Here is a 27,786-nt window from a genome sequence, read left to right on the forward strand (position 1 = left end):
TTGCTGGGGCCTGGGCTGCAAGGGTAGAACTGGCACCTATTCCTGGCTCACCTCACCCCTGCCACTCACTCCTGTCCTCTTTGTTTTTCTCTTCCCACCTCCTCTCCTCTGCCCTCCCCTGGATGTCTTTTTCTCTGTTATGCCCTCAAAAATCAGTGTTTCCGGGCTGTGCTCTGAGTCTAATTGCTCTCAGCATGAATTCCCTACCTGTCACATTTGTCTTTCGGAGCTGCTGTTTTTCCAACAAGCCCTCCACACCTTGCTGCATCTCACCGTCCACTCAGCAGCTGGCCTGGACCCCATCCTTGAACTTTGGGCCATGTCTGCCAACCCCCTGGGATTTCGAGCTCCTCGTTCAGTGTCTTCTCTGAGACCTGTGCCTTCCTTGTGTAGCTGTTGGTGTTAGCATCTTGTCTGGAAGGCTCCTGCAGCTTAGGCCTGCATCCCTGCATCTCAGTGCCATGCACACGAGAGGGAGAGGTCCCCATCTAGGGATGGTTAGGATAGGGAGGGATTCCAAAGATACCAGAAAATTTGGCAGAACTGGCTTCATAGACACAGAACTCATATTTCTCCAAAGTTCTCTTTCCATTTGACTTGTGGAAGTCCTTTCCTCTTTTCTCTCCCCGAATTTTTTTTTGTTTTTTGAGACGGAGTTTCACTCTTGTCACCCAGTCTGGAGTGCAGTGGTGCAATCTCAGCTCACTGCAACCTCTACCTCCCTGGTTCAAGTGGTTCTCCTGCCTTAGCCTCCTGAGTAGCTGGGATTACAGGTGCTCGCCACCACACCGAGCTAATTTTTGTATTTTTAGTAGATAGGCTTTTACCCTATTGGCCAGGCTGGTCTTGAACTACTGACTTCAGGTGATCTACCCGCCTTGGTCTCCCAAAGTGCTGGGATTACAGGTGTGAGCCACCACCCCCAGCCCTCTGCCCCAATTTTTATTTAATTGCAACAATAATTGTAATAGCAGTCAAGGAAATGCAAGGGTGAGAGAGGTCACCACTGACCTACCCCGTGACTCATCAGCTGGCCTCTAGGTTTTGTTTCTTTTTTCAGTTCCTGCCCACACAAATCCTTAGTCTGTAGGTTGCACCTAGGTACCAATTCACATCCTGTTCTTTACCCCTTCATTTAAATATAGTAAACATTTCACTACATTGTATACCATCATGTTTTTTAGTGTCTTGTTAATCTTCCCCTGAAGGAATTTGCCCATAATTTACTTAACCACTCCTTGCACACATGATAAAAACTTTTTTTTTTTTTTGGCCGGGTGCAGTGGCTCGTGCCTGTAATCCCAGCACTTTGGGCAGCTGAGGCAGGCAGATCACGAGGTCAGGAGATCAAGACCATCCTGGCTAACATGGTGAAACACTGTCTCTACTAAAAATACAAAAAAAAAAAAAAAAGACAGAGTCTCAGGTTCATGCCCTTCTCCTGCCTCAGCCTACCGAGTAGCTGGGACGACAGGCACCTGCCACCACTCCCGGCTAATTTTCTGTATTTTTAGTAGAGATGGGGTTTCACCGTGTTAGCCAGGATGGTCTCGATCTCCTGACCTCGTGATCCGCCCACCTTGGCCTCCCAAAGTGCTGGGATTACAGGCATGAGCCACCGTGCCTGGCCAAAAAAAAATTTTTTTTGAAACAGGGTCTTGCTCTTTTGCCCAGGCTGGAGTACAGTGGTGCAATCTCTGCTCACCGCAGCTTCCCATCTCAGCCTCCCAAGTAGCTGGGACTACAGGCATGCACCACCATGCCCAGCTAAATTTGTTTTAGTGGAGATGAGGTCTTGCCATGCTGCCCACGCTGGTCTCAAACTCCTGGGCTCAGGTGATCCTCCTGTCTCGGCCTCACGAAGTATTGGGATTACAGGCACGAGTCACTACACCTGGCCTGCACTAAATATCGGTACACATGTGGCTTAGCTTTTTCCCATTTTGGAGTATGTTCTCAGTGTTTGCTCCTGTGGGTTAGATGACTGGGTCAAATGATTTTTTTTTTTTTTTGAGACAGTGTGTCACTCTGTTGCCCAGGCTGGAGTGCACCTCTGCCTCCTGGGTTCAAGCGATTCTCCTGCCTCAGCCTCCTGAGTAGCTGGGACTACAGGCGCCTACCACCACACCTGGCTAATTTTTGTATTTTTGGTAGAGATGGAGTTTCAGCATGTTGGCCAGGCTGGTCTTGAACTCCTGACCTCAGGTGATCTGCCCATCTCTGCCTCCCAAAGTGCTGGGATTACAGGCATGAGCCACTGTGCCTGGCTAAGAGGGATTTTTTTTTTTTTTAACATGATCTGGGGCAGGTTTAGTCACAAAGGATGCTGGCCACTTAGACCTGAGTCAGCCATGCCAGAGCTGGGGGTTGGAACAGTTGTGGAAGAGACCGAGTCTGCACAACCTATAGGCTTGGCAAGCTGAGGCTGATCAGGGTTGGCGTCTGTGGGAATTAGGGAGGCTGCACTTCTTTGGCCACATTCCTGGGGCAGCAAGACTAATTCTGAACTCCATCTCCATTTGCTGGAGGGAGTATGCTCCTGATGTCCTCTCTTCCCCAGTCAGGGCTGCCTCAGAAGCTCCATGCTGAGGGTCTTTAGAGACCTCAACTTGCAGGAGCCGATGTTGCTCTGCCACTATATTGTCTCCCCAAAGGGTCTCCATGGCAACCTGTTGTTATCCAGCTCAAAATGAGAAGGTTCTCTCCCCTTTCGTTTCCACAGCTCTAATGTCTTGCTGGACCAAAATCTCACCCCCAAGCTTGCTCACCCAATGGCTCACCTGTGTCCTGTCAACAAAAGGTCAAAATACACCGTGATGAAGACTCACCTGTTCCAGGCGTCAGTTGCGTATCTGCCAGAGGATTTCATCCGGGTGGGGCAGCTGACGAAGCGAGTGGACATCTTCAGCTGTGGAATAGTAAGAGCGTCCTTCTCTGCTTAGACTGGGGCCCGCCCTGATTTGTCCTTCCCACAGCTCCTTTGTAATCACAGGATACGGTAGAGGCACACAGACGGGTTCCATCAAAGTTCAGCAGGGGCTGTCAAACCGTGGCCCACAGGCCACTCTGGCCTGTGGCCTATTTTGTGTGGTCTGTGAGCTAAGAGTAGTTCTACATTTATAAAGGATTATATTTTTAAACCAAAGAATATGTGATAGAGACTGAACATGCCCCACAAAATCTCACATATTTACTGTGTGGCCTGTTACAGAAGAAATTTGCCAGCCCTTGAAGGAAAACCGCTCATGAGTATCCAGGTTCTAGTAGGCTCCAGATATCCTCTCCTGACTTCCCTATTCCCATCAGCCATCCACCTGTCCATCCAATTGTCTATTTGTCCTTATTTGTTCATCGCTGTCCGATCATCCATCCACTCTTTAGCTGCCCATCCATTCAGCGACCGTTGACCCACCCAGCATCCCATCCTGCCACCACCACCATCCTTGTCTGCCATTGTGTTGTGCCAGGCACTAGGAATATGAATGTAACGAAAACACAGCCCTCCCCTCAGGAGCTCATGGTCTGCGTGTAGCAGTCTACAGAGTATATTTCTGTAGAACTCCAATTCCTTTGGATCTCTAGGATTGGTGGGTTAAAAGGTTTATGCCTTGACAGGCTTGGAAATATTGCATTAGGCAAAGCCAAGCAGGTTTCTTTACCACAAGATTAATTCAAGCTGGTAGGATGGTAATGAGCCTTTAATCTGGGACTTGTGAATTCACCAGAGAGGGGTATGCAGTGTTTCCCAAGCTCATTTGACTGTGGAACCTTGTTTTCTCAGAATATCTGTCCTCGTCAGTGTTCCATGGAACCCAGTCTGGGAAATGCTGCTGAGAAGAATGACAGTCAGGTTGGCTTCAGCCAAGTGCATACAGCTGCCCTGTGGGCCTCACCCTCTCTTCTTCTCTAGCCTTGAACTCTGTACTTCCTCTCTCTGACCACAGTCTCCTGTCTACCTCTGCCACTAGAACCGTGGCCCTGAGTCACCTCTGCCCTCAGCAAGAACCCCAGATTCTGTACCCCTGTGTCTCCCAGCAGGTTCCTCTGCCTCCCTCAGCCCCACTGCGAGTTGTTCAGTGAAGCTCAGCAGGGCTAGTCCAGGCTCCTGCTCCTTTAAGAACCAGGTGGGGCCGGGCGCGGTGGCTCACGCCTGTAATCCCAGCACTTTGGGAGGCCGAGGCGGGCGGATCACAAGGTCAGGAGATCGAGACCACGGTGAAACCCTGTCTCTACTAAAAATACAAAAAATTAGCCGGGCGCGGTGGCGGGCGCCTGTAGGCCCAGCTACTCGGGAGGCTGAGGCAGGAGAATGGCGTAAACCCAGGAGGCGGAGCTTGCAGTGAGCCGAGATCACGCCACTGCACTCCAGCCTGGGCGACAGAGCGAGACTCCGTCTCAAAAAAAAAACAAAAAACAAAAAAAAAAAAACAAAAAAAAAAGAACCAGGTGGATGGGCAGGGAGTGGTGGCATACGCCTGAAATCTCAGTACTTTGGGAGGCCGAGGTTGCAGTGAGCCAAGATCATACTATTGTACTCCAGGCTGGGCAAAAGAGCCAGACTCTGTCTAAAAAAAAAAAAAAAAGAAAAGAACTGGGGGATGGAACCCCTAGGCCCAGCTCAGTTACCTTCAGCTGTGTGACCTACACCCAGCACCTCTGTCTCTGGGCCTCAGTTATGCTTTCTGTAAGATGGGGCTAACGATATACATGGAGACAAATGGGATAATATATGTAAGCAGGTGAGCATGGTACCTTGCACCCTGCACCTACCAAGAATATTATGATGACTGTGGTTATTGTTATTCCCACCTTTACACCCTCCTTCTGATATCTGTTTACTCTTGACCCTCTAACCAGTGTGTTAGTGTCACAGGTGACTTCCTCATCCATCCATTCACTCTCCCGCTCATCCACCCACGCACCCACCCTTGCACCCACTCACCCATCCACCTACCCACCTGTCCACCCATGTACCCACCCTCCCTCCTACCCTCCCAGCCACCCACCCACCCATCCATCCACCCATTTATCCACCTACCCACACATTCACCCATCCATCCATTCATCTACCACCCATCCGTCCATTCATTCATTGAATGCCCCCTGTCTCCTGCCACCCTTTTGCTCAGCCCTGCCTCTGGTTGACTGAAATGATTTTGAACTTTGACTTCTCCTGTGGGCAGCACAGTGCATTGCTCAGTGTTTTTTGGTGAGTGCTCAGTGACCTCTATAAAGGACTTGGCTCAGAGCCTGCCCTGTGAAAGGGGCACAGGAAATCTTTGTTTATTCATTTCCCCTTGTTCCATCCCTTCCTGGCAGGGACCTGTCAGGAGTCCCTTTTCAATTGGCTCCTGTCCCACTTGCAGCAGTGATGCCCTCTGCTGCCCTCTTCTGGTCACTGCCAGTCTGTTATTAATCCTGGGTGGTTTCAAACCTTTATCCTTTTTCCTCCAGGCTTGGAGGGATTCTTGGCTATAAATGTGACCCTATTCTGACTTGCTTCGAGAGATGCTGTGGGAGAGAGATTCCACACTAAGTGTGTGGTATTCACACCTTTAATATTCACAACTGCTAGTCCCCATTTAACAGATGAGGACACTGAGGCTCAGGTTTTAGTTACTTGCCTAAAGATCACCTGAGCATGTAAGGAACAGAGTCAGAATTTGAACTCAGGCCTGACTGTAGAGCCCTTAACCATCATGGCATTGTCTCTACTGAGAAACCCTGTTCAAAGCAGGTTTCCTGTTTATGAAGACATATATCATGGTTTGCCAATTTTCTGGTGACTTACATGTATACAGGGCTGTGCTCCTTGTGCGAGTGGCTGCACTAATGAATAATGTTAGGAAAGGCCTGTGAGTGAAACATGCTATGGATGCTGCAAGATTTGTCTGGAAGAGATACCTGCCTGCATGCAGACTCCTTCCTTTCCTGAGATTCACACAGCAATGCCTGCTTGCCATAGCTGAAGGATTTTCTTTTCTTTTCTTTTCTTTTTGAGACGGAGTCTTGCACTGTTGCCCAGGCTGGAGTGCAGTGGTGCAATCTCAGCTTACTGCAAGCTCTGCCTCCTGGGTGCACGCCGTTCTCCTGCCTCAGCCTCCCGAGTAGCTGGGACTACAGGCGCCCACCATCATGCCCGGCTAATTTTTTGTATTTTTAGCAGAGACGGGGTTTTACCATGTTAACCAGGATGGTCTCGATTTCCTGACCTCGTGATCCACCTGCCTCGGCCTCCCAAAGTGCTGGGATTACAGGGGTGAGCCGACGCATCTGGCCAGCTGTAGGATTTTTAAATGAAACAATCTTGGGCCGGGCGCGGTGGCTCAAGCCTGTAATCCCAGCACTTTGGGAGGCCGAGACGGGCGGATCACGAGGTCAGGAGATCGAGACCATCCTGGCTAACCCGGTGAAACCCCGTCTCTACTAAAAAATACAAAAAACGAGCCAGGTGAGGTGGTGGGCGCCTGTAGTCCCAGCTACTTGGGAGGCTGAGGCAGGAGAATGGCATAAACCCGGGAGGCGGAGCTTGCAGTGAGCCGAGATCCGGTCACTGCACTCCAGCCTGGGCGACAGAGCGAGACTCCGTCTCAAAAAAAAAAAAAAGAAGAAACAATCTTTAAAAAATAGTGTGTATAGGCCGGGCGCGGTGGCTCAAGCCTGTAATCCCAGCACTTTGGGAGGCCGAGATGGGCGGATCACAAGGTCAGGAGATCGAGACCATCCTGGCTAACATGGTGAAACCCCGTCTCTACTAAAAATACAAAAAACTAGCCGGGCGAGGTGGCGGGCGCCTGTAGTCCCAGCTACTCGGGAGGCTGAGGCAGAAGAATGGCGTAAACCCGGGAAGCGGAGCTTGCAGTGAGCTGAGATCCAGCCACTGCACTCCAGCCTGGGCGACAGAGCGAGACTCCGTCTCAAAAAAAAAAAAAAAATAGTGTGTATATACGGGTGTGTATCTATCTATATCTATCTATACCTATATATCTTATGGTAATATACATAAACACACATACACGTGAATTTTTGAAAACCATCTTCTCTGCCTGGCTATCAATTAATTACAACCTTCCACTGGCAGCTTGGTGGCATCTTTAATTGGGGGAGGAGGTGTTTAGTGATATTCCCACGTTCCAGATTTTGGGCAGGTGTGTCTGCTGGCAATGGCAGAGCTGTGCCTCGAGCTCAGACTTTGCAACTGAGAAGACAGAATCTACGGCCTGGCTGTTTGTACAAGTGTCTGAACCATGCTAACTCACGTTCTGTTCTCTCCAGGTGTTGGCCGAGGTCCTCACTGGCATCCCTGCAATGGATAACAACCGAAGCCCGGTTTACCTGGTAAGGGAACTTGTCACATCTGGCTGGGTGGTATATTTGGGAATCACAGCTCTGTAGAGAGGGCAAAGATCTCAACTCTAGCTAATTTTACACATGCTAATGAGGCCCAGTCCAAGCTTGCATTTGCATCTCCACAAAGCAGCTTTAACCTCCCATCCCCACCTACCAGCCAACCATTGCTTTTTCATGATAATAGCATGTGGGGCTTGGCACCGTGGCTCATGCCTGTGATCCCAGCCTTTGGGAGGCCAAAGTGGGTGGATCACTTGAGATCAGGAGTTCAAGACCAGCCTGGCCAAAATGATGAAATCCCATCTCTATTTTAAAAAAAAAAAAAAGTACGAAAACCCCGCAACATTATCCAGGCGTGGTGGCATGCACCTGTAATCCTAGCTACTTGGTAGACTGAGGCAGGAGAATCACTTGAACCTGGGAGGCAGAGGTTGCAGTGAGCTGAGATTGTGCCACTGCGCTCCAGCCTGGGTGACAGAGCAAGATTCTATCTCAAAAAAAAAAGAAGTTGGAATGTTTACAGAAAGCGCACTTCTTCTCTACATATCATGCAATTCGTTAGGGATTTTCCTCAAATTGATAAAAGTTAATTTCTGCCCTTTTAAATAAGTTTCTTTAATAAAAACAATTTCCATTTTGTAGGCCAAAGATCTGATATACAGAGTCATTTAAAAAAATATAACAACCTGACTAGGTGTGGTAGCTCACACCTCTAATCCTTGCACTTTGGAGGAGGCCAAGGCAGGTGGATCACTTGAGGCCAGGAGTTCGAGACCAGCCTGGGCAACATGGCAAAACTCCGTCTCTACTAAAAATACAAAAATTAGCTGAGTGTAGTGGCACATACCTGTAATCCCAGCTACTTGGGAGGCTGAGGCAGGAGAATCGCTTGAACCCAGGAGATGGAGGTTGCCGTGAGCCGAGATTGTGCCACTGCACTCCAGCCTGGGTGACAGAGTGAGACCCTGTCTCAAAAGAGAGTAAAAATATAACAACCTAGCCTGACTTTGTGTTAAATACTTTCCATACATTATCTACCTAAATCATCTCAACTTTTCCATGATAGAGTCATTATGTTCATCTGCAGATGAGGAAAGCTGGCTCTGAGGTTGGCCTAGGATCTTGGTTGGAGTTACCAAGTGTCAGAGCTGGAATTCTGAGTCAGATCTCCCTGCCCCGAGATCCTGAGTTCTTAACCACATCTGCCTCCTGCTTGTTTCTTCTGACAGTCCAACCATATGAATTCAGTATTATCATTCCCATTTATAGCTGAGAAAACTGAGGGCAAGCTGAAGTGACTTGTCTCACACCCCTCAGTGAGACCAGTGGTGGAACTGGGGTTTAATTGGACCCATGGCTTGTGCAGAGTTTCAAATCTCATGCAAGCTCTAGTCTTCCTCATCAGTTTGAGAGGGGGCACCTTTTCCTACTGGATATTGAGGCCATTGGAACAGACAGATTTTTTTTTTTTTTTTTTTTTTTTTTTTTTTCTGGTGACTGGGCCCCAGAAGCATCCCCTGGGCTCTGGGGTAGGGAGGCTGAAGGCCTCCCCGCTACATGCAGAAAGTCACGACATGTTCCTTTGCTGAACTCTGTGAGTTCCACCCCTTTTGGCCAGTCAATCCCATATGCTGCAGAGAGGTCTCTCTGGGCAGCTCAGATGTGGTTTGGGGCTGTTTGGGGGCAGTTTCTTATTTTCTTGAGATGCATTTCCCAGCAGTCCTCTGGGGCTCCCAGGACAAGTATCACAGTAGAAGGAGGCTTTTGAGGCACTGACATGAAATTGTCTAGAATTATTTTTTTGGTAATGATTTCTAAAAATGTGGAAAATAACCATTTTTTAAAATGTAGTTTCTTACTCTAGACTCTCGTATGGTCTCTTATCGTGTTCTGTTGTGGTAGGTACAATCCGATGGTTAATCAAGATTTGAGCCTGGGAGGAAAGCTTGCTGACTTCCCGTGGCCCAGGGTAGGAGGAAGCAGGCCTCCCCCAGGCTTGGGAAAGTGTTAGTTGCCACAGTGTTTCCTGAGGGCATTTGGTGGTTTCCACCAAAATTGAAAGTATGGGTACCCTCTGACGCAGCAATTCCGTTTGTGCCTAGAGAAACATGCACACATGTGAGGAGAGACAGATGAACAAGGATATTTGTAGCGGCATTTTTTTTTCCGAGGCAGAGTCTTGCTCTGTTGCCCAGGCTGGAGTGCAGTGGCATGATCTTGGCTCACTGCAACCTCCACCCTACCGGGTCAAGAGATTCCCCTGCCTCAGCCTCCTGAGTAGCTGGGACTACTGGTGCGTGTCACCATACCTGGCTAATTTTTGTATTGTTTTGGTAGAGATGGGGTTTTGCCATGTTGGCCAGGCTGGTCTCAAACTCCTGACATAACTCAGGTGATCTGCCCACCTTGGCCTCCCAAAGTGTTGGAATTACAGGAGTGAGCCACTGCGCCTGACCAATTTTTTTTTTTTTTTTTGAGACAGAGTCTCGCTCTGCCGCCCAGGCTAGAGTGCAGTGGCGTGATCTTGGCTCACTGCAAGCTCCGCCTCCCGGGTTCACGCCATTCTCCTGCCTCAGCCTCCCGAGTAGCTGGGACTACAGGCGCCCGCCACCTCGCCCGGCTAGTTTTTTTTTTGTATTTTTTAGTCGAGACAGGGTTTCACCGTGTCAACCAGGATGGTCTCGATCTCCTGACCTCGTGATCCGCCCGTCTCGGCCTCCCAAAGTGCTGGGATTACAGGCTTGAGCCACCGCGCCCGGCCAACCAATTTTAATTAATTTGATTTAGAGATAGGGAGGGGTCTTGCCCTGTCACTCAGGCTGGAGTGCAGTGGCATGATTGTAGCTCACTGCAGCCTCAAATGCCTGGGCTCAAGCGATCTTCCCATCTTGGCCTCCCAAAGTGTGAGGATTACAGGTGTGAGCCATGGCGCCCAGCCTGTATGAGTTTTGACAAACATATACAGTCATTTAACCACCACCACAATCAAGATATGGAATATTTTTGTCACCCTAGAAAATTCCCGCCACTTCCAGGACTTGGCAACTACTCATCTAATTTCTGTCCACATAGGTCTATCTTCTTTAGAGGGTCATATCAATGGGCCCACGGAGGATGCACCCATTTGTTTCTGTCCCCCTTCATGTAGCGTGGTGCTTAGATTCATCCATGTTGTTGATGTGTCAGTAATTCATTCCTTTTCATTGCTGAAGAGTATTCCATTGTATGGATAGATGACTGTTTATCCATTTACCAGTTGCTGGACATTTGGGTTATTTCCAGGTTTTGGCAATTCTGAATAAAGCCAACAGAAACATTCTTATTTTAAAAAATGAAAAAGAGGCTGGGCGTGGTGGCTCACGGCTGTAATCCCGGCACTTTGGGAGGCTGAGATGGGTGGATCACTTGAGCTCAGGAGTTCAAGACCAGCCTGGGCAACATGGTGAAATCCCGTCTCTACTAAAAATACAAAATTAGCTGGGTGGGTGGCGAGTGCCTGTAGTCCCAGCTACTCAGGAGGCTGAAGCAGGAGAATCGCTTGAACATGGGAGGTGGAGTGCAGTGAGTCGAGATTGCACCACAGCACTCCAGCCTGGGCAATAGAGTAAGACTCTGTCTCAAAAAAATAAAAAAGTAAATTGAAAAAGACATGTATGTTCTGACAGGGACATATCTCCAAGTGAAAAAAGCAAATTCAGAATAGTATATAATATGATCACATTTTTGCTAAAAATAGATGGATGAATGAATGAAAACATTGTATCACATATTTTCTTCTCTATAAATTGAGGATAATAGTAGTACTCTCCTGACAAGGTATATTTGTTTGTTATCATTTTTGGAGATGGGGTCTTCCTTTGTCAAGAAGGCTGGAGAAGTGCAGTGGCATGATCATAGCTCGCTGCCACCTTGGACTCCTGGGCTCAAGGGATCCTCTCACCTTAGCCTCCCGAGTAGCTGGGATTATAGGCATGAGCCACTGTGCCCGGCATCTGACAGTGTTATTGAAGGTTAAATAATATGTGAGATGCCTAAAACAGTAACTAGAACATAATAAACAATTTATGTTAACTATTATTATTATCATTATTATTTGAGATAGGGTCTCTGCCACCTAGGCTAGAGTGTAGTGGTACAATCATGGCTCACTGTAACTTTGAACCCATGGCCTCAAGTGATCCCCTGCTTTAGCCTCCCAAGTAATTGGGACTAGAGGCATGTGCCACCACTCCTAGCTAATTTTTATTTTATTTATTTTTATTTTGAGACAGTCTCACTCTGTCACCCAGGCTGGAGTACAGTGGTGCAGTCTCGGCTCACTGCAGCCTCTGCCTCCTGCCTTCAATTGATTCTCCTGCAACAGCCTCCTGAGTAGCTGGGATTACAGGTGTGGACCAACACGCCCAGCTAATTTTTGTATTTTCAGTAGAGACAGGGTTTCACCATGTTGACCAGGCTGGTCTTGAACTCCTGACCTCAAGTGATCCATCTGCCTCGGCGGCCTCCCAAGTAACTGAGACCACAGGCATGTGCCCTCACGCCCAGCTAATTTTTAATTTTTTATTTGTAGAGATGGGGTCTTGTTATGTTGCCCATGCTGATATTGCTATTATATTAATAGCTCTTAGGTTACTGTTATAATTATTATATAAGTAAATATATAACCAAAATAATTACAGCTGTATAGCAGAAAGTAATATAATCCAAACTATTAGCAGGGGTTACCTTTGGAGAGTAGAAATGAAAGGAAAGGTAAACTTTTGCCCCCAAATTTTAACCACTTATGTTTAATTTTAATTTTTTTTTTGAAGTGGAGTCTCCCTCTGTGGCCCAGGCTGGAGTACAGTGGTGTGCTCTTGGCTTACTGCAACCTCTGTCTCCCAGGTTCAAGCAATTGTCCTGCCTCAGTTTCCCATGTAGCTGGATCACAGGTGTGTGCCACCATGGCCCAGATAATTTTTGTATTTTTAATAGAGATGGGGTTTTGCCACGTTGCCCAGGCTGGTCTCGAACTCCTGAGCCCAAGTGATCCTCCTGCCTTGGCCTCCCAAAGTCTTGGGATTATAGGCGTGAGCCACCGTGTCAAGCCAAAAGTTGCTTTTTAAAGGTAGTTTGTTTGAAACTAGACTCCCAAAAATGTCCATATATTACTTTGGTTATGTTTATTTTTTTTTCATTTTTATATGGAGATGGCATGTCACTTTGTTGCCCAGGCTGGTTTTGAACTCCTGGGCTCCAGCGTTCACCTGCCTTAGCCTCCCAAAAGTGCTGAGATGATAGGCGTGAACCACCATGCCTGGGCATTGTTATGTTTTTTAAGACTCTTATTCTCTCACAACCTCTCCCGCAATGCCCTTTTTCATTTTGGATGTCGTTGCATTTTTGCATAGAATAGGTCATTTGCCCTATATAGACAGACTGTCTCACATTCTGGGTTTTGCTGATTACATCCTGTGGTCTCCTTCCCTTGTTTCTCTATTCCTCATATTTCCTGTATTTCGTACTTAGCACTTGTGACTTGTTTAGTCATGGTCATTGCCTTCGTCAAGAAAACTTTCTGGAGGCGCTGTGAGCCTCCCAGTTCTTCACTACACGGGGCGCGTAGCCTGTTGTCCTACTTTTAGTGCCGAGACCAATAAGTGTGTTCAGGTTTTAGTGCTAAGATTGATCAGTGGTTTCAGGTGGAGCTGCAGACTCCTCCATGGTGAAGTTCCCTCGACATCCTTTCATCGCGTGTTCTCAGTCCCCCAACCACTGTTTAAACACCAGATGTCTTCTATACTTTGATTATCATCATAGTCTTTGCATCAGGATACATAGCAATGATGGCAGGTTTCCAGTTGGGGCAAATTGTGAGACCCTGCCTCTAGAAAAAAAGAAAATAATACACTTCTGCTGTTCTTGATTATCAGCTTTAAACACTAGCACACTTTTAAAAAAATAAGCATTTAGGCTGGGTGCAGTGGCTCACACCTATAATCTGAGCACTTTGAGATGCCAAGGCAGGAGGACTGCTTGAGCCCAGGAGTTCAAGATCAGCCTGGGCAACGTAATGAGACCCCATTTCTACAAAAAATTAAAAAATTAGCCAAGTACAATGGCATGCACCTATAGTCCCAGCTACTTGGGAGGCTGAGGTTGGAGGATCGATTGAACCGAGGAGGTTGAGACTGTAGTGAGCTATGATCATATCACTGTGCCCGGCCTATTTCTATTTTTATTTATTATTTATTTTTTTTGAGACGGAGTCTACTCTGTCACCCAGGCTGGAGTGCAGTGGTGTGATCTCAGCTCACTGCAGCCTCTCCCTCCCCAGTTCAAGCAATTCTCCTGCCTCAGCCTCCCAAGTACCTGGGACTACAGGTGTGTGCCCCCATGCCTGGCTAATTTTTTGTATTTTTCGTAGAGATGAGGTTTCACCATGTCACCCAGGCTGGTCCCGAACTCCTGACCTTGAGTGATCTGCCCTCCTTGGCCTCCCAAAGCACTGGGATTACAGGCCTGAGGCACCATGCCTGGCCTACAATACGTGTTTTTACAATATTTAGTATACTCTATTTGTAACATTTATATATGCTAATCATATAGACCATATTACTCATGAAATATACAACATATAATTTATATTAAATAAATCTTACATATTTGTATAAAATTATTTATATAGCGTATGTGCTATTGTATGCATAGTTCAGATTCCTGTATTTTATGTGCTACAAAATATAAAATATATGTAAATACAAAATGTATAAAAAATATAGACATATTTTCTTTGTGGTTCTCCTGTTATGTATACATAGGTTAGAATCCTACATTTGAAATTTTTTTTTTTTTTTTTTTTTTTGAGACGGAGTCTCGCTCTGTCGCTGGGGCTGGAGTACAGTAGTGTGATCTCGGCTCACTGCAAGCTCTGCCTCCCGGGTTCATGCCATTCTCCTGCCTCAGCCTCCCGAGTAGCTGGGACTACAGGTGCCCGCCACCACGCCCGGCTAATTTTTTGTATTTTTAGTAGAGACGGGGTTTCACCGTGTTAGCCAGGATGGTCTCGATCTCCCGACCTCGTGATCCGCCCACCTCGGCCTCCCAAAGTGCTGGGATTACAAGCCTGAGCTACCGCGCCCAGCCAAGCCCAGATAATTTTTATATTTTTAGTAGAGACGGGGTTATGCCATGTTGGCCAGGCTGGTCTTGAACTCCTGACCTCAAGTGATCCACCCGCCTCTGCCTCCCAAAGTGCTAGGATTACAGGCGTGAGCCACGGCGCCCGGCCCTGGTGTAGGTATTTTTGTTATTCCCATTTTCCTGATGAACCAACCGAGGCCTAGAAAAATTAAGGCCCCGCGTTTGTGGCATGAGTTCACTACGGAGTGTCTTGTGCATGTAGGAAATCGAGTCCTTCTCCATTTCTTGGGTGTTTTACTTCTTTCTGGAATCCTTGCATTTATTCTTACGATGTCCTGTTGGTTTTGAGCATTTTTTGCAGCTCTAGAGGTGACTGGGGCGCGTGCGTTGGCTGTCGCAGCCCTGCAGCTCACACAAGGGCGTTTCTACACTTCTTCCCACAGAAGGATTTACTCCTCAGTGAAATTCCAAGCAGCACCGCCTCGCTCTGCTCCAGGAAGACGGGCGTGGAGAACGTGATGGCAAAGGAGATCTGCCAGAAGTACCTGGAGAAGGGTGCAGGGAGGCTTCCGGAGGACTGTGCCAAGGCCCTGGCCACGGCCGCCTGCCTGTGCCTGCGGAAGCGTAACATCAGCCTGCAGGAGGTGAGCCTCGCCCGCAGCAACCTCGCTGCCTGGGCGTGTGGGTCCACCTCATCAGGGACGGCTCCTTCACAGAGGCCTGGTGCACAAACCAGGGTTATGGCAAGCCGCAGAACCTCCTGGAGCTCGCATCAGCCAAGGGGCTGGGTAGGTAGGGATGGATAGTGCGAAGTTTGAGCAGGACAGGGGTATTGCAGGGCCTCAGGGTGCAGGACCATATACGGGGATGTTAATGAACTTGATGCACTCTGCGAATCGGCTTTATTCCCCCTTCTCTATAGACCCCTTCTTTCCTCCGTGCTCCCTGGAGGGAACGGATCTGCCCGCAGGTTTTAACGCAGAGAATGAGCCTCCACCCTGAGGCCCCCCGCAGAGGGAGGACCTGATTGGCTGAACTTGGGTCAGGTGTCTACCGCTTGGCCAATTAGGCATGGCGGGGCAGTTCACTATGCAAACCTGGCTGCCCAGGGCTCCATCCCTGTATGGTGTCAGGGCCAGGTCCCAAAGAAAGGGAGCGTGCTCAGCCCATGCACTAGGCGGATGTCCTAGAAGGCAGCCACTACACCGTGTAAGACGTTTTTCTGGACATGAGAAGTAGCCGTGGCTTCCATGGTAAAAGGTAATCGAGAGACTACTGCTTGGTCTTTTTTTTTTTTTTTTTTTTTTGAGACAGAGTCTCCCTTTGTCGCCCAGGCTGGAATGCAGTGGCGCTATCTCCAACCTCTGCCTCCCGGGTTCAAGTGATTCTCTTGCCTCAGCCTCCCGAGTATCTTGAATTACAGGCATGAGCCACCGCGTCCGGCCATTGCTTGCTTGGTATTTCTTTTTTTTATTTTTATTTTTTTTTTTTTTGAGACGGAGTCTCGCTCTGTCACCCAGGCTGGAGTACAGTGGCCGGATCTCAGCTCACTGCAAGCTCCGCCTCCCGGGTTCACGCCATTCTCCTGCCTCAGCCTCCCGAGTAGCTGGGACTACAGGCGCCCGCCACCTCGCCCGGCTAGTTTTTTTGTATTTTGTAGTAGAGACGGGGTTTCACCGTGTTAGCCATGGTCTCGATCTCCTGACCTCGTGATCCGCCCGTCTCGGCCTCCCAAAGTGCTGGGATTACAGGCTTGAGCCACCGCGCCAGGCCGCTTGGTATTTCTAAGGACAAAATCTCCACTGGCCACGAGGAACCTTAGAAGTCATCTAGCAGAGTGATTTTCAAGTGGTGTTGGGCACAGAGGGGCTCCTTGAGAATATCTCAGGAATTGCTGTTGGCAGCAAGAGGGGTTGGGGGAGGTGCAGGCCCCCAATTGTGACTCGAACCAGACACCCACTTTGACTTCTCTCAGTTACTATATTGGGTTCTGTGGAAAGGGTTTGGTAGCTGAAAAAAATCTTCAAAAACCACTGCTGTAGCCCAAGCCTCCCATTTTACAGAAGGGCAAGGGCCAGAGAGGAGAAGATGAGGCCAGAGAATTTGTTTCTGTCAGAGCTCTCTGGACTCCCAGTTCAGCCCTATGTCCATCGTCTTGCACTGTCACGTGGCAGGAGCTGGAGGCTTCAGTCTTTGTTCTCAGCCTTTGCTAGCACAGATGTCCCCCCAGTGTCCATGTGCCACGATGTTCAGTCATTCATTACGTAGTTGTACACTAGGGCCAGGGGACACATCTGGGAACAAGGCAGACCCAGCTTCACTCTCCTGGAACTCATGGACATTGTATAGTAATTGTCTGTGTGGTGAGCGCCAGGACAGTGTATGACGAGGACCCCACCCTGTTGACCTTCCTGAGGAAGGGGTGTTTAAGCACATGAAGAGCAATCCAGGCAGAAGGAACACCCTGCAAGTGGCTTGAGCCGAGAGAGAGCTCAGCACGTTCAAGGGCTTGGAAGAAGGTCCGAAGGGCTAGAACACAACACATGGGGCACAGTGGCTTGTGTTGGGTGTGTCGAGGAAGGAGTTGTCCGATGATAGAGGGCTTTGTAGGCACAGTAAGGATTTTTGCAGAGCCGCTAAGGTTTTTTTTTGTTGTTGTTTTTTGACAGAATCTCACTCTTTCGCCCAGGCTGGAGTGCAGTGGTGCAATCTCGGCTCACTGCAACCTCCACTTCCCAGGTTCAAGCAATTCTCCTGCCTCAGCCTCCTGAGTAGCTGAGATTGCAGGTGTGTGCCACCACACCCAGCTAATTTTTGTATTTTTAGTGGAGACGGGGTTTCACTATGTTGGCTAAGCTGGTCTTGAACTCCTGACCTCAGGTGATTCACCTGCCTCGGCCTCCCAAAGTGCTGGGATTTCGGATGTGAGCCACTGTGCCCAGCCTCACTAGGGTTTTAAGCAGAGGTAGAACATAATCAGATTTATATTCTAAAAAGTTCTGTCTCCTTCAACCAATTATTATTTCAGTAAGACTTTCATCCTTTTATTCATTCCATTATTTTGTTCAATGTGTCACTTAATGTACAGGTGAAACTGCTATAACAAGGAGACTGCAAAATGCAGTGGTGTAAATGAGATAGACGTTTATTCTCTTTAGTGTAACAGTTTGAATTTACACAGTCCAGTGCTAATGTGGCAGTGCCACGGTATTGGGGACCCAGGCTCCTTCTATATTTTTTGTCTGCTATCCTTACCATGTGGCTTCCATTTCAGGATTTAAGATAGCTGCTGTTCTCAGGCCATCACACCTGCATTCCAGCCACTGAAAGAGGGTTAAAAGGAAAAGGTGGACACACTCCCTTTCTTTTAAAGATATAACCTGGAAATGTATCACTTTTTCTCACATAATGGAGAGCAGAACCTAGTCACATGGCCACACCTAGCTACAAGGAAATGCGGTCTTTAGATTGGCAAATATTTATTGGGCATCTACTGTGAAGATTTATCTCAAGAAGTAACATGTGACCTGGGCCTTGAAGGATGAGATGTTTGCCATGTAAAATAAAGGGGATAGGGTGCTTTCGGTGTAAGAAGAGGTAGGAGATGGCCTTTGCAGTACATCACAACCAAGCTAGGAAGATGAGAAAACAGCTGGGTCAGGGACTCAAAGATAAGCAAGGCTGGGTTTGGTGGTCACCTGTGCCATTTACTGGATTGGCTGGGTGGCTTTAGGCAGGGAACTTAACTTTTCCGATCTTTTAATTTTTTATCTATAAAAACTCATGCATTGTGTATGAAATGGATACATTAGTATACTGAATTTTTTGCAAGGCACTGATGAGATGAGATTTGTCATTGTTATTATGAGTATAAGGGTATGTATGTGTGTGTATCTGTGTGTGTGCTCTGTGTGTGTGTGTGAAGAAGAAACATTCCTTCCTTGCTTCCCTCCAATTTTCCTAACCTCCCTAACCAGAAAAACCTTCCAGGGCAACATCTATATTATTTGTGCTTTTTTTAATTGAAAGTGTTAGGAACTTAACCTCTTACACACACACACACACGTGCATGTGCACACATACAGACATAGGGAGAGGGGAAGAATATGAATGAGTGAATTAGTGAATGAATGAACTTAGTGTCTCATTTAACCAGACAGCAGAGAGGACAGGCATTGCTCTGGTTTCAGGGAAGTTAGACCCAGGATGTCAAACACCAAAGGTACAGCCATTGTGTCTCTGTGTCTGTGGCTCTCTCTCCGTTGCTTGCCTCTGCTTTACTCTGTGTTGAGCTTTCATTTTCCCCTACTGTAAATGGGTTTTCTGGGTGTGGTGGGGCGTCTGGTTCTACCACGAGAAAGGAAAGGCTGGAGGTCTTTCCCCAATAAGCTCTAGGTGGAAAAGTTTCAGGGAAGGATTCTGGTTGTCCGCCTTGGATCACAGGCCCAAATCTAGACTAATCCCTATGGCCAAAGGAGTGCGGTACTATGATCGGCCCATGCTGGGTCCTGCTGTCTCATCTATGGCAGGGCGGTGGGTGGGCAAGTGCAGGTCTTTTCAAAGGAAGGGTGCGGTTTTTTCAGACAAAGCAACCAGCGTTAGGTTCTTCAGTCTGCTCCCCGTCCCCTCTCTGCTGGGAGGCCAGATGTTAGCATTTTTATTTCCGAGAGAATTCTTGATGACCTTCTTTCTCCCTCTTCTCCCAAAGGTGCGTGGCTCTGTGGCTGCTGTGGAAGAGCGGCTCCGAGGCTGGGAGACGTTGCTCCCTTGGAGTGGGCTTTCTGAGGGTACAGGCTCTTCTTCCAACACCCCAGAGGAAACAGACGACGTTGACAATTCCAACCTTGATGCCTCCTCCTCCGCGAGTGTGGCACCCTGGGTGGGGCCTGCCACCTCACTTCTCCCCACAGAGAATGGCGAAGGAAGGCTGCAGGTCATCATGGGAAGGGAGGCCGACTCCTCCTCTGAGGCCTGCGTTGGCCCGGAGCCTCCCAAGGATGGTAAGCCGGCCGGAGGTCAGAGTGCATATAGATGCTCATGTGTGTGTCCCCAACTTCAGCCCATCATTTTTTCTTTCTGTTGCCCTCATTCACTCCTTCATTTGGTTATTCAGCCATTCACCAACCAGCCAGTTTTACACAGAGAAACCTGGGAGGCATCCTTGACACCTCCCTCTCCCTGCCCTGGACTGTGTCCAGTTAATCATCCAGTCCTGTCCATTTGCCTCCTAAATCTCTCTCACCTTCATTTACTCCTCTGCATTCTCCCTTTGTCTGAGCTCCTGTCCTCAGGGGACTGCATAGCTTCCCTGAGTCCTCCTCCATCCACCTGGGCCCCTCCCTCACCAGGTCCTTCTCCAGGAGCCAGCCAGAGTATCTTTTAAAAACACAACGCGGGCCAGGCGAGGTGGCTCACACCTGTAACCCCAGCACTTTTGGAAGCCAAGGCGGGTGGATAACCTGAGGTCAGGAGATCGAGACCAGCCTGGCCAACATGGCGAAACCCTGTCTCTACTAAAAATACAAAAAAATTAGCTGGGCATGGTGGCACGTGCCTGTAATCCCAGGTACTTGGGAGGCTGAGGCAAGAGAATTGCTTGAACCCGGAAGGCAGAGGTTGCAGTGAGCCCAGATTGTGCCACTGCACTTCAGCCTGGGCGACAGAACGAGACTCCGTCTCAAAAAAGAAAAAACAAAACAAAACAAAAAACACAATGCATGTCATCCCTCATTTAAAGTCCTCAAGGCCCCATGTGGTCTCTTCCTGTCTGCCTCTCCTCTCAACACAAACACCATCCTCACCAGTCACTTCTAAAGATATCTTCCAGGCTGGGTGCGGTGGCTCACGCCTGTAATCCCAGCACTTCGGGAGGCTGGGGTGGGCGGATCACCTGAGGTCAGGAGTTCAAGACCAGCTTGGCCAACTTGGTGAAACCCTGTCTCTACTAAAAATACAAAAATTAGCTAGGCATGGTGGTGTGTGCGTGTAGTCCCAGCTACTTGGGAGGCTGAGGCACGAGAATCACTTGAACCCGGGAGGTGGAGGTTGCAGTGAGCCGAGATCGTGCCATTGCACTCCAGCCCTGAGTGACAGAGTGAGACTCCATCTCAAAAAAAAAAAGAAAAAAAGAAGATACCTTCTGGCTGGGCACGGTGGCTCACACCTGTAATCCCAGCACTTTGGAAGGCCGAGGCAGGCAGATCACGGGGTCAGGATTTTGAGACCAATCTGGCCAATATGGTGAAACCCTGTCTCTCTACTAAAAATACAAAAATTAGCTGGGCGTGGTGGCAGGCACCTGTAGTCCCAGCTACTTGGGAGGCTAAGGCAGGAGAATTGCTTGAACCCGGGAGGTGGAGGTTGCAGTGAACCGAGATCGCACCACTGCACTCCAGCCTGGGTGACAGAGGAAGACTCTGTCTTGGGGGGGGGAAAAAAAAGATACCTTCCATTCCTGCCACTCAGGTCCAAGGATACCAAGTTTCTTTCTGAAATAAAAAATTAGGAAGGTCCCCCCTGCCATTTTTTTTTTTTTTGAGATGGAGTTTTGCTCTTGTTGCCCGGGCTGGAGTGCAATGGCATGATCTCAGCTCACTGCAACCTCCACCTCCCGCATTCAAGCGATTCTCCTGCCTCAGCCTCCTGAGTAGTTGGGATTACAGGCATGCGCCACCACGCCTGGCTAATTTTGTATTTTTAGTAGAGACGGGGTTTCTCCATGTTGGTCAGGCTAGTCTCGAACTCCCGACCTCAGTTGATCCGCCCACCTCGGCCTCCCAAAGTGCTAGCATTATAGGCGTGAGCCACCGTGCCTGGCCAGGAAGGCCCTTTCAAAGCAGCGTCCCTGTCCCTTAGTAAACATGGTTCAATGAACATCCCACGCTCTGACCACTCCTGTTTCTCCTTTTACTACTCCTGCCATGGGGAGGGAGAGGAAGAAGAAAGACAGGATGTGAGCATTTTTTTCTCACTCCACCCTCCCACCCCTCAGCGTCATAAAGAGGAGCAGGGAAACCCTCTCCTTTTTGTAAGGTCAGGGTAGGTTGCTGGGCTTCCTGCAAAGGCAGAGGAGATGAAAATGCTCATTACAGCCGGGTGCAGTGGCTCATGCCTGTAATCCTAGTAATTTGGGAGGACGAGGTGGGCAGATTGCTTGAGCCCAGGAATTTAAAGATCAGCCTGGGCAACATGGTGAAAACCTACCTCTACAAAAGATGCAAAATTTAGCCAGGTGTGGCCAGCCAGGCATGGTGACTCACACCTGTAATCCCAGCACTTTGGGAGGCCGAGGCGGGTGGATCACCTGAGGTCAGGAGTTCGAGACTAGCCTGGCCAATGTCGTGAAACCCTGTCTCTACTAAAAATACAGAAGAAGAAAAAAAAAAGGCCAGGCCTAGTGGCTCACACCTGTAATTCCAACACTTTGGGAGGCTGAGGTGGGTGGATCACGAGGTCAGGAGATCGAGACCATCCTGGCTAAGACACTGAAACCCCATCTCTACTAAAAATACAAAAAATTAGCTGGGTGTGGTGGTGGGCGCCTGTAATCCCAGGTACTCAGGAAGCTAAGTCAGGAGAATTGCTTGAACCCAGGAGGCAGATGTTGCAGTGAGCCGAGATCGAGCCACGGCACTCCAGCCTGGGCAACAGAGTGAGACTCCATCTCAAAAAATAATAAATAAATAGGTCGTTTGCCGTGGCTCACAGGCCGGGCGTGATGGCTCATGCCTGTCTGTAATCCTAGCACTTTGGGAGGCCAAGGCGGGTGGATTGCCTGAGCTCAGGAGTTCAAGACCACTCTGGGCAACATGGTGAAACCCCTTCTCTACTAAAATACAAAAAAACTAACTGTGTGTGTTGCCCAGCCTGGGCGACAGAGTGAGACTCCATCTCAAAAAAAAAAAAAGTAGCCAGGTGTGGTTGTGTACACTTGTAGTCCCTGCCTCTCAGGAGACTGAGGTGGGAGGATCACCTGAACCTGTGAGGTCAAGGTTGCCTTGAGCTGAAATGGTGCCATTGCACTCCAGCCTGGGCAACAGAGTGAGACCCTGTCTCAATTAAAAAAAAAGAAAGAAAGAAAAAAGAGAAAAAAGAAAAGAAATGCTCATTACACTCAGGTCCTGATTCAGAAATCTGAGTTAAGTGACTCTAAGAATTAAAATAATGGTAATTTTCATTCAAGTTGCTCTTGTTTGCTTTCTGTTGAACATCAGCTACAGAGACTTCGTGGCAAATTGAGATCAATGAGGCCAAAAGGAAACTGATGGAGAATATTCTGCTCTACAAAGAGGAGAAACTGGACAGCATTGAGCTCTTTGGCCCCTGATGACTGGAACACAGCTGAGGACCCTTGTCCTCAGTTGGAACGATGAGCATCAGATCAAGAAAAAGGTCTGAGGCAGAATCCAAGATCTACCAGGAAACACACAACAAAACATCAGCTGTCATGGGTGGGAGGGAAACTTCATTTCACTGGAATGAGTTGGGAGAGAAGGGCCCTCAGCTTTCAGAGACACAAAAATCTATGAAATCTCTTCCTTTCTGGGCTTTGTTAGTCAGAGCAGGGGATCAGAGGAGACTGAAGCAGAAACCCTGTACATGGGCCCAGGATGTGGTTGATTTTGTGGTTCCGGGGAGTGTGTGATGATAACCACCCCAGCAGATTCCATTACCTCAGCAGCTCTTGTCCCCCTACCACTGGCAGTTCTGCAATGCCATAGCATTTTCCAGAGCTAAGATCTCTGGATCGTATTTGCTGACAGCCTGCAAGCTTGCATGCTCTGAAAGACTTTTTTAGTTTTTATTTTAATTTTTTTGTAAAGATGGGGTCTCGCTATGTTGTCCAGGCTGGTCTTGAAGTCCTGGGCTCAAGCAATCCTCCCACCTCAGACTCCCAAAGTGCTGGAATTACAGTTGGGAGCCACCGTACCTGGCCTGAAAGACTTTCAACTTGTGTCTCAGTGGAGTTCTTGACTCACCTCTCTGGGTCTCAGGTTCTACAAATGTCAGACACCTGGCGAAGAGGTCTGCAGGCCTTCCACTGCCTGTATTAGAAATCTTGCAACTCACATATTTATTCATTCACTGCCTGGCACCTTATCTTCCCATCCCACTAATGTTAGTATTTTTTAATGGAGCTTTTATTTTGAGAATATGAGAATTTGTAAAAACAAAACAAAACGAAACAAAACAAACCCCACATATTCTCAAAATAAAAGCTCCGTTAAAAAATACTGTCACCTGGGTCACTCTGTCACCCAGGCTGGAGTGCAGTGGCACGATCTCAGCTCACTGCCACCTCTGCCTCTAAGGTTCAAGCAATTCTCCTGCCTCAGCCTCCCGAGTAGATGGGACTATAGGCACTTGCCGCTACGCCTGGCTAATTTTTGTATTTTTAGTAGAGTCGGGGTTTCACCATATTGGCCATATTGGCTGGTCTCGAACTACTGACCTTGTGATCCGCCCACCTTGGCCTATGAAAGTGTTGGGATTACAGGCTTGAGCTACCATGCCTGGCTGAGAATATGTGTTATTTATGGCTGGATGATGAAGAATCAGGAGAATGTATTTCATGTCTGATTCTGCTGCTAATTAAGTCAATTTAATTTTTGGGACCTCAGTTTCTTTGTAAGTAAGATAACACCTGCTTGTTCTTCATCCCTGGGCTGTTGGGAGGAACAGATGAGACAGTGGCTATAGAAGCGCTTGGAAAATGCACTTGTCCTGTTTTATAAAATAAAAAAGGTATTAAATGTGTATTTCTGCCATGTACCTAATGATTATTCAGTGAGTATATATCTGAAAAGGCATGTTGCAAATATTTTTGTGAAACAGATGCTATTTTAAATTCACTGGGAGAAATGTCCTATTTAAAGTAATTCTATAGTAATTTCTTTTTATATAATAAAAATATGTTTGTAAAGTCAACAGACAACTTGTAATTAGTTTGTGTCTGGAAGAATTTGTTTAGAGAAGGCACTCTGCATCCTTGAGAATGGGGTAGCCAAGAGCTAGGATCCTGGCTCTTACTGTTGACTGTTAATAGCTACATGACCTTGGGCCCAGTTAGGGAGTTACTCTGAGGCTCTTGTTTCCTCATCTGTACAATGGGAAAAAGAAAAAGTACCCATCGCGTAGGGCTGTTGTCGGGTGGGTCCTGCCTGGTGAAAGCATTTAGCAGCTCCCCAGTAAGGAGAGCTTTGGCTTGATGTGTGATGTAGCTGAGCTGGATCCCAGTCCAGATGGACAGTGATCTATACAGACAGCCCTGTCTTCAGCTCTGGTATCTGTGAGGATTCAAGGTGAATGTGCATTTTGTGCCCCAAATGGGACCTGGCCTGTTGCGAACACCTTACAATTATAAGCAGGGTGTTTCCAGGGCTGTTTGAGCAATAGAGGGCTGACACCAATAGGTTCCTGGTTATCCAGATATACTTATATTTCTAGAGTAGGATTTTATGTATTTTTGGAGACGTCAGTGAATCCCCTTGGGACTTGGATGAAAGCTCTAGACCTCTGCTACATACAGACATACATACATATGCATTCTGAGTACTTGAATTCCAGACCTTCACGGGCACCATGATGTCTTTTCGTGGATCCCCCATAGGGAAGCCCTGAATTATTATTTTTTTTTAGGTTAATAGAGGATTTAAAAACCCAAACAGTACAAAGTTTCCATGGTGAGAAGGCAGGCTTTTTCTCAATGGGATCTTAGTCTCCAGTTTCTTCTTCCCAAAGGCAACCACTGTCACTAGGTTGGAGTATCCTTCCAGAGGTGATGGAAAACGGAGGTGATGCTCAACTTAATTAGTCATCAGGGAAATGCAAATCAAAACCTCTATGAGATGCCACTTCACATTCACTAGGATAGCTATAATAAAAAAGACAAAAACAAGTGTCGGCCGTGATGTGGAGAAACTGGAGCCACACACACTGTTGGTGGGAATTGAAAATGGTGAGCACTTTGGAAAACAGTTTGGCACTTCCTTAAAAGGTAAAAGAGTTTCCATATGACCTAGCAATTCTACCCCTAGGTATCTACCCAAGAGAAATGAAAACATGTCCACACAAAGGCCTCCATACCAGTGTTTATAACAGCATGAATCGTAATAGCCAAAAAATAGAAACAACCCAAATATTCATCAACTGATGAGTGGATAAATGAAATGTGGTCTATTCATAAAATGGAATATTCAGCCATAGAAAAGAATTAAGTGCTTGTGAAAAGTAAAGTAGAGGTTCCTCTTCAAAGGCTTTCCTCCCTGTCTAATTAGGAATAAATAGTAACTTCTCTTAGAAGCAAAATTTATTCAAAGGCCTGTGCTAACATTCTTAAATATCTGCCAGCCATACTAAAGAAATCAATGTACTTTATGTTCTTAGCTCCCACAGTTTAGCCTAAATATTTGCCCTGGCATGGTTATACTGGTCCAAGCAAGCATCAAGTTATAGCCTGTTTCTCTTCCTTATTTGAAAGTGTTTTTACCTTTCTCAGCATTCCACAAGTTACTTCCTCCTTCCTTTGTTCTCCTCTGCCTTTGCCTCTTTTAAAAAGTTTTAAGTTGCTAGCCAATCAAGACAAATACAGAATGTGAAGTCCTGTTCCGTCTATGGGAAAACTGGACACAGCAGTAGGGTGGATATGTCAGGTTATAAATGACCCTGGCTCCTTTGTTCGGTGTACTCTTGTGGCAAAACTGCTGGTGAGTGTACCCTTTCTGCAGAAAGTATAAAAATGACCTTGCTGAGAAAATTAATGTTCAAGTGCTATTTCTTTACAGCACCGGGAAACAAGCATTTCAAACATACTGACACATGTTACAACACGGATGAACCTAGAGATCATGGTAAGCAAAAGCAAGTCACATATTGTATGATTCCATTTTTAATTTTGTCAGAATAGGCAAATCTATCAAGACAAACTAGATTACAGTCTTGCTGAAATTATAGGAGTGAGCCACCAGACCAGCTGGTCATATACCCTTCTTTTTTTTTTTGAGACAGAGTCTCGCTCTGTTGCCTAGGCTGGAGTGCAATGGCGCGATCTTGGCTCACTGCAACCTCCGCCTCCCAGATTCAAGCAATTCTACTGCCTCAGCCTCCTGAAAAGCTGGGATTACAGGCGTGCACCACCATGCCCTACTAATTTTTGCATTTCTTTTTATTAGAGATGGGATTTCACCATGTTGGTGAGGCTGGTCTTGAACTCCTGACCTTGTGATCTGCCCACCTTGGCCTCCCAAAGTGCTGGGATTACAGGCATGAGCCACCATGCCTGCTGCTCATACACTTTAAATGAGTAAACTTTATGGTATATAAATTATATCTTAAAGCTGTTAGAAACAAACACACAAAGTGGTTACCCTCAGGCATTTGAAAAAAAAAAGCCACATTTATCTTTGTATGCCACTCCTTTCTATTTAGCCACACATGTATTTTGTTCATGCTTTTTTTTCTAGGTCCTTTGTTTTTTCATGTCTTTCTTGGCCATTGCTCCTCAACAGTGAGTTTAGATGACTTCATTCTTTTTGCCTTACATTCCATTGTATGGATATTCCTTAATGTATATAACTACCTCCTACTGATAAGGATTGAAGTTTTGTTTTCATTCCAGCTACTACAGACAAGGCCACCTTCCAAGGAGATTGTATCAATTCACACGTTCATCAAGGATGTATGGGAGTGCATTTCCTCACATCCTCAGCCACAAGGTATATTATCTTGCTTTTTGATTATTGTCAATCTAACGAGTGGAAAATTATAATTTTATATGTACTTTTTATTTTAATTTTTTTTTTTTTTTAGATGGAATCTCGCTTTGTCGCCCAGGCTGGAGTGCAGTGACACGATCTCACCTCACTGCAAGCTCCGCCTCTTGGGTTCACGCCATTTTCCTGCCTCAACCTCCTGAGTAGCTGGGACTACAGGTGCCCGCTACCACGCCCGGCTGTTTTTTGTATTTTTAGTAGAGATGGGGTTTCACAGTGGTAGCCAGAATGGTCTCCATCTCCTGACCTCGTGATCCGCCCGTCTGGTGGCCTCCCAAAGTGCTGGTATTACAGCCGTGAGCCACCACGCCCGGCCATATGTACTTTTTTAATGGCTGAGGTGGAGCCATCTTTCTTTCTTTTTTTTTTTTTTGAGACGGAGTCTCGCTCTGTCACCCAGGCTGGAGTGCAGTGGCCGGATCTCAGCTCACTGCAAGCTCCGCCTCCCGGGTTCACGCCATTCTCCGGCCTCAGCCTCCCAAGTAGCTGGGACTACAGGCGCCCGCCACCTCGCCCGGCTAGTTTTTTTTTGTATTTCTTAATA

At 47.5% G+C, this 27,786-nt stretch overlaps 1 protein-coding gene across 2 annotated transcripts in view; it reads left to right on the forward strand.

The window, feature by feature from the left end:
• The window catches only part of IRAK2 (interleukin 1 receptor associated kinase 2), an 81,121-nt gene extending 56,722 nt beyond the window's left edge, over window positions 1-24,399 (forward strand). For both annotated transcript variants that reach the window (XM_001090790.5, XM_015130249.3), the window contains 5 exons: window positions 2,723-2,918; window positions 7,276-7,338; window positions 14,916-15,116; window positions 19,181-19,472; window positions 22,686-24,399. In XM_001090790.5, coding sequence (XP_001090790.2) covers window positions 2,723-2,918; window positions 7,276-7,338; window positions 14,916-15,116; window positions 19,181-19,472; window positions 22,686-22,798 — 865 coding nt within the window. In that variant the 3' untranslated portion in view covers window positions 22,799-24,399. The remainder of the gene's footprint in view (window positions 1-2,722; window positions 2,919-7,275; window positions 7,339-14,915; window positions 15,117-19,180; window positions 19,473-22,685) is intronic.
• The last annotated feature ends 3,387 nt before the right edge of the window (window positions 24,400-27,786 follow it).

Source organism: Macaca mulatta, chromosome 2 (genome assembly GCF_049350105.2).
Source record: "Macaca mulatta isolate MMU2019108-1 chromosome 2, T2T-MMU8v2.0, whole genome shotgun sequence".
Taxonomy (NCBI): Eukaryota; Metazoa; Chordata; class Mammalia; order Primates; family Cercopithecidae; genus Macaca; species Macaca mulatta.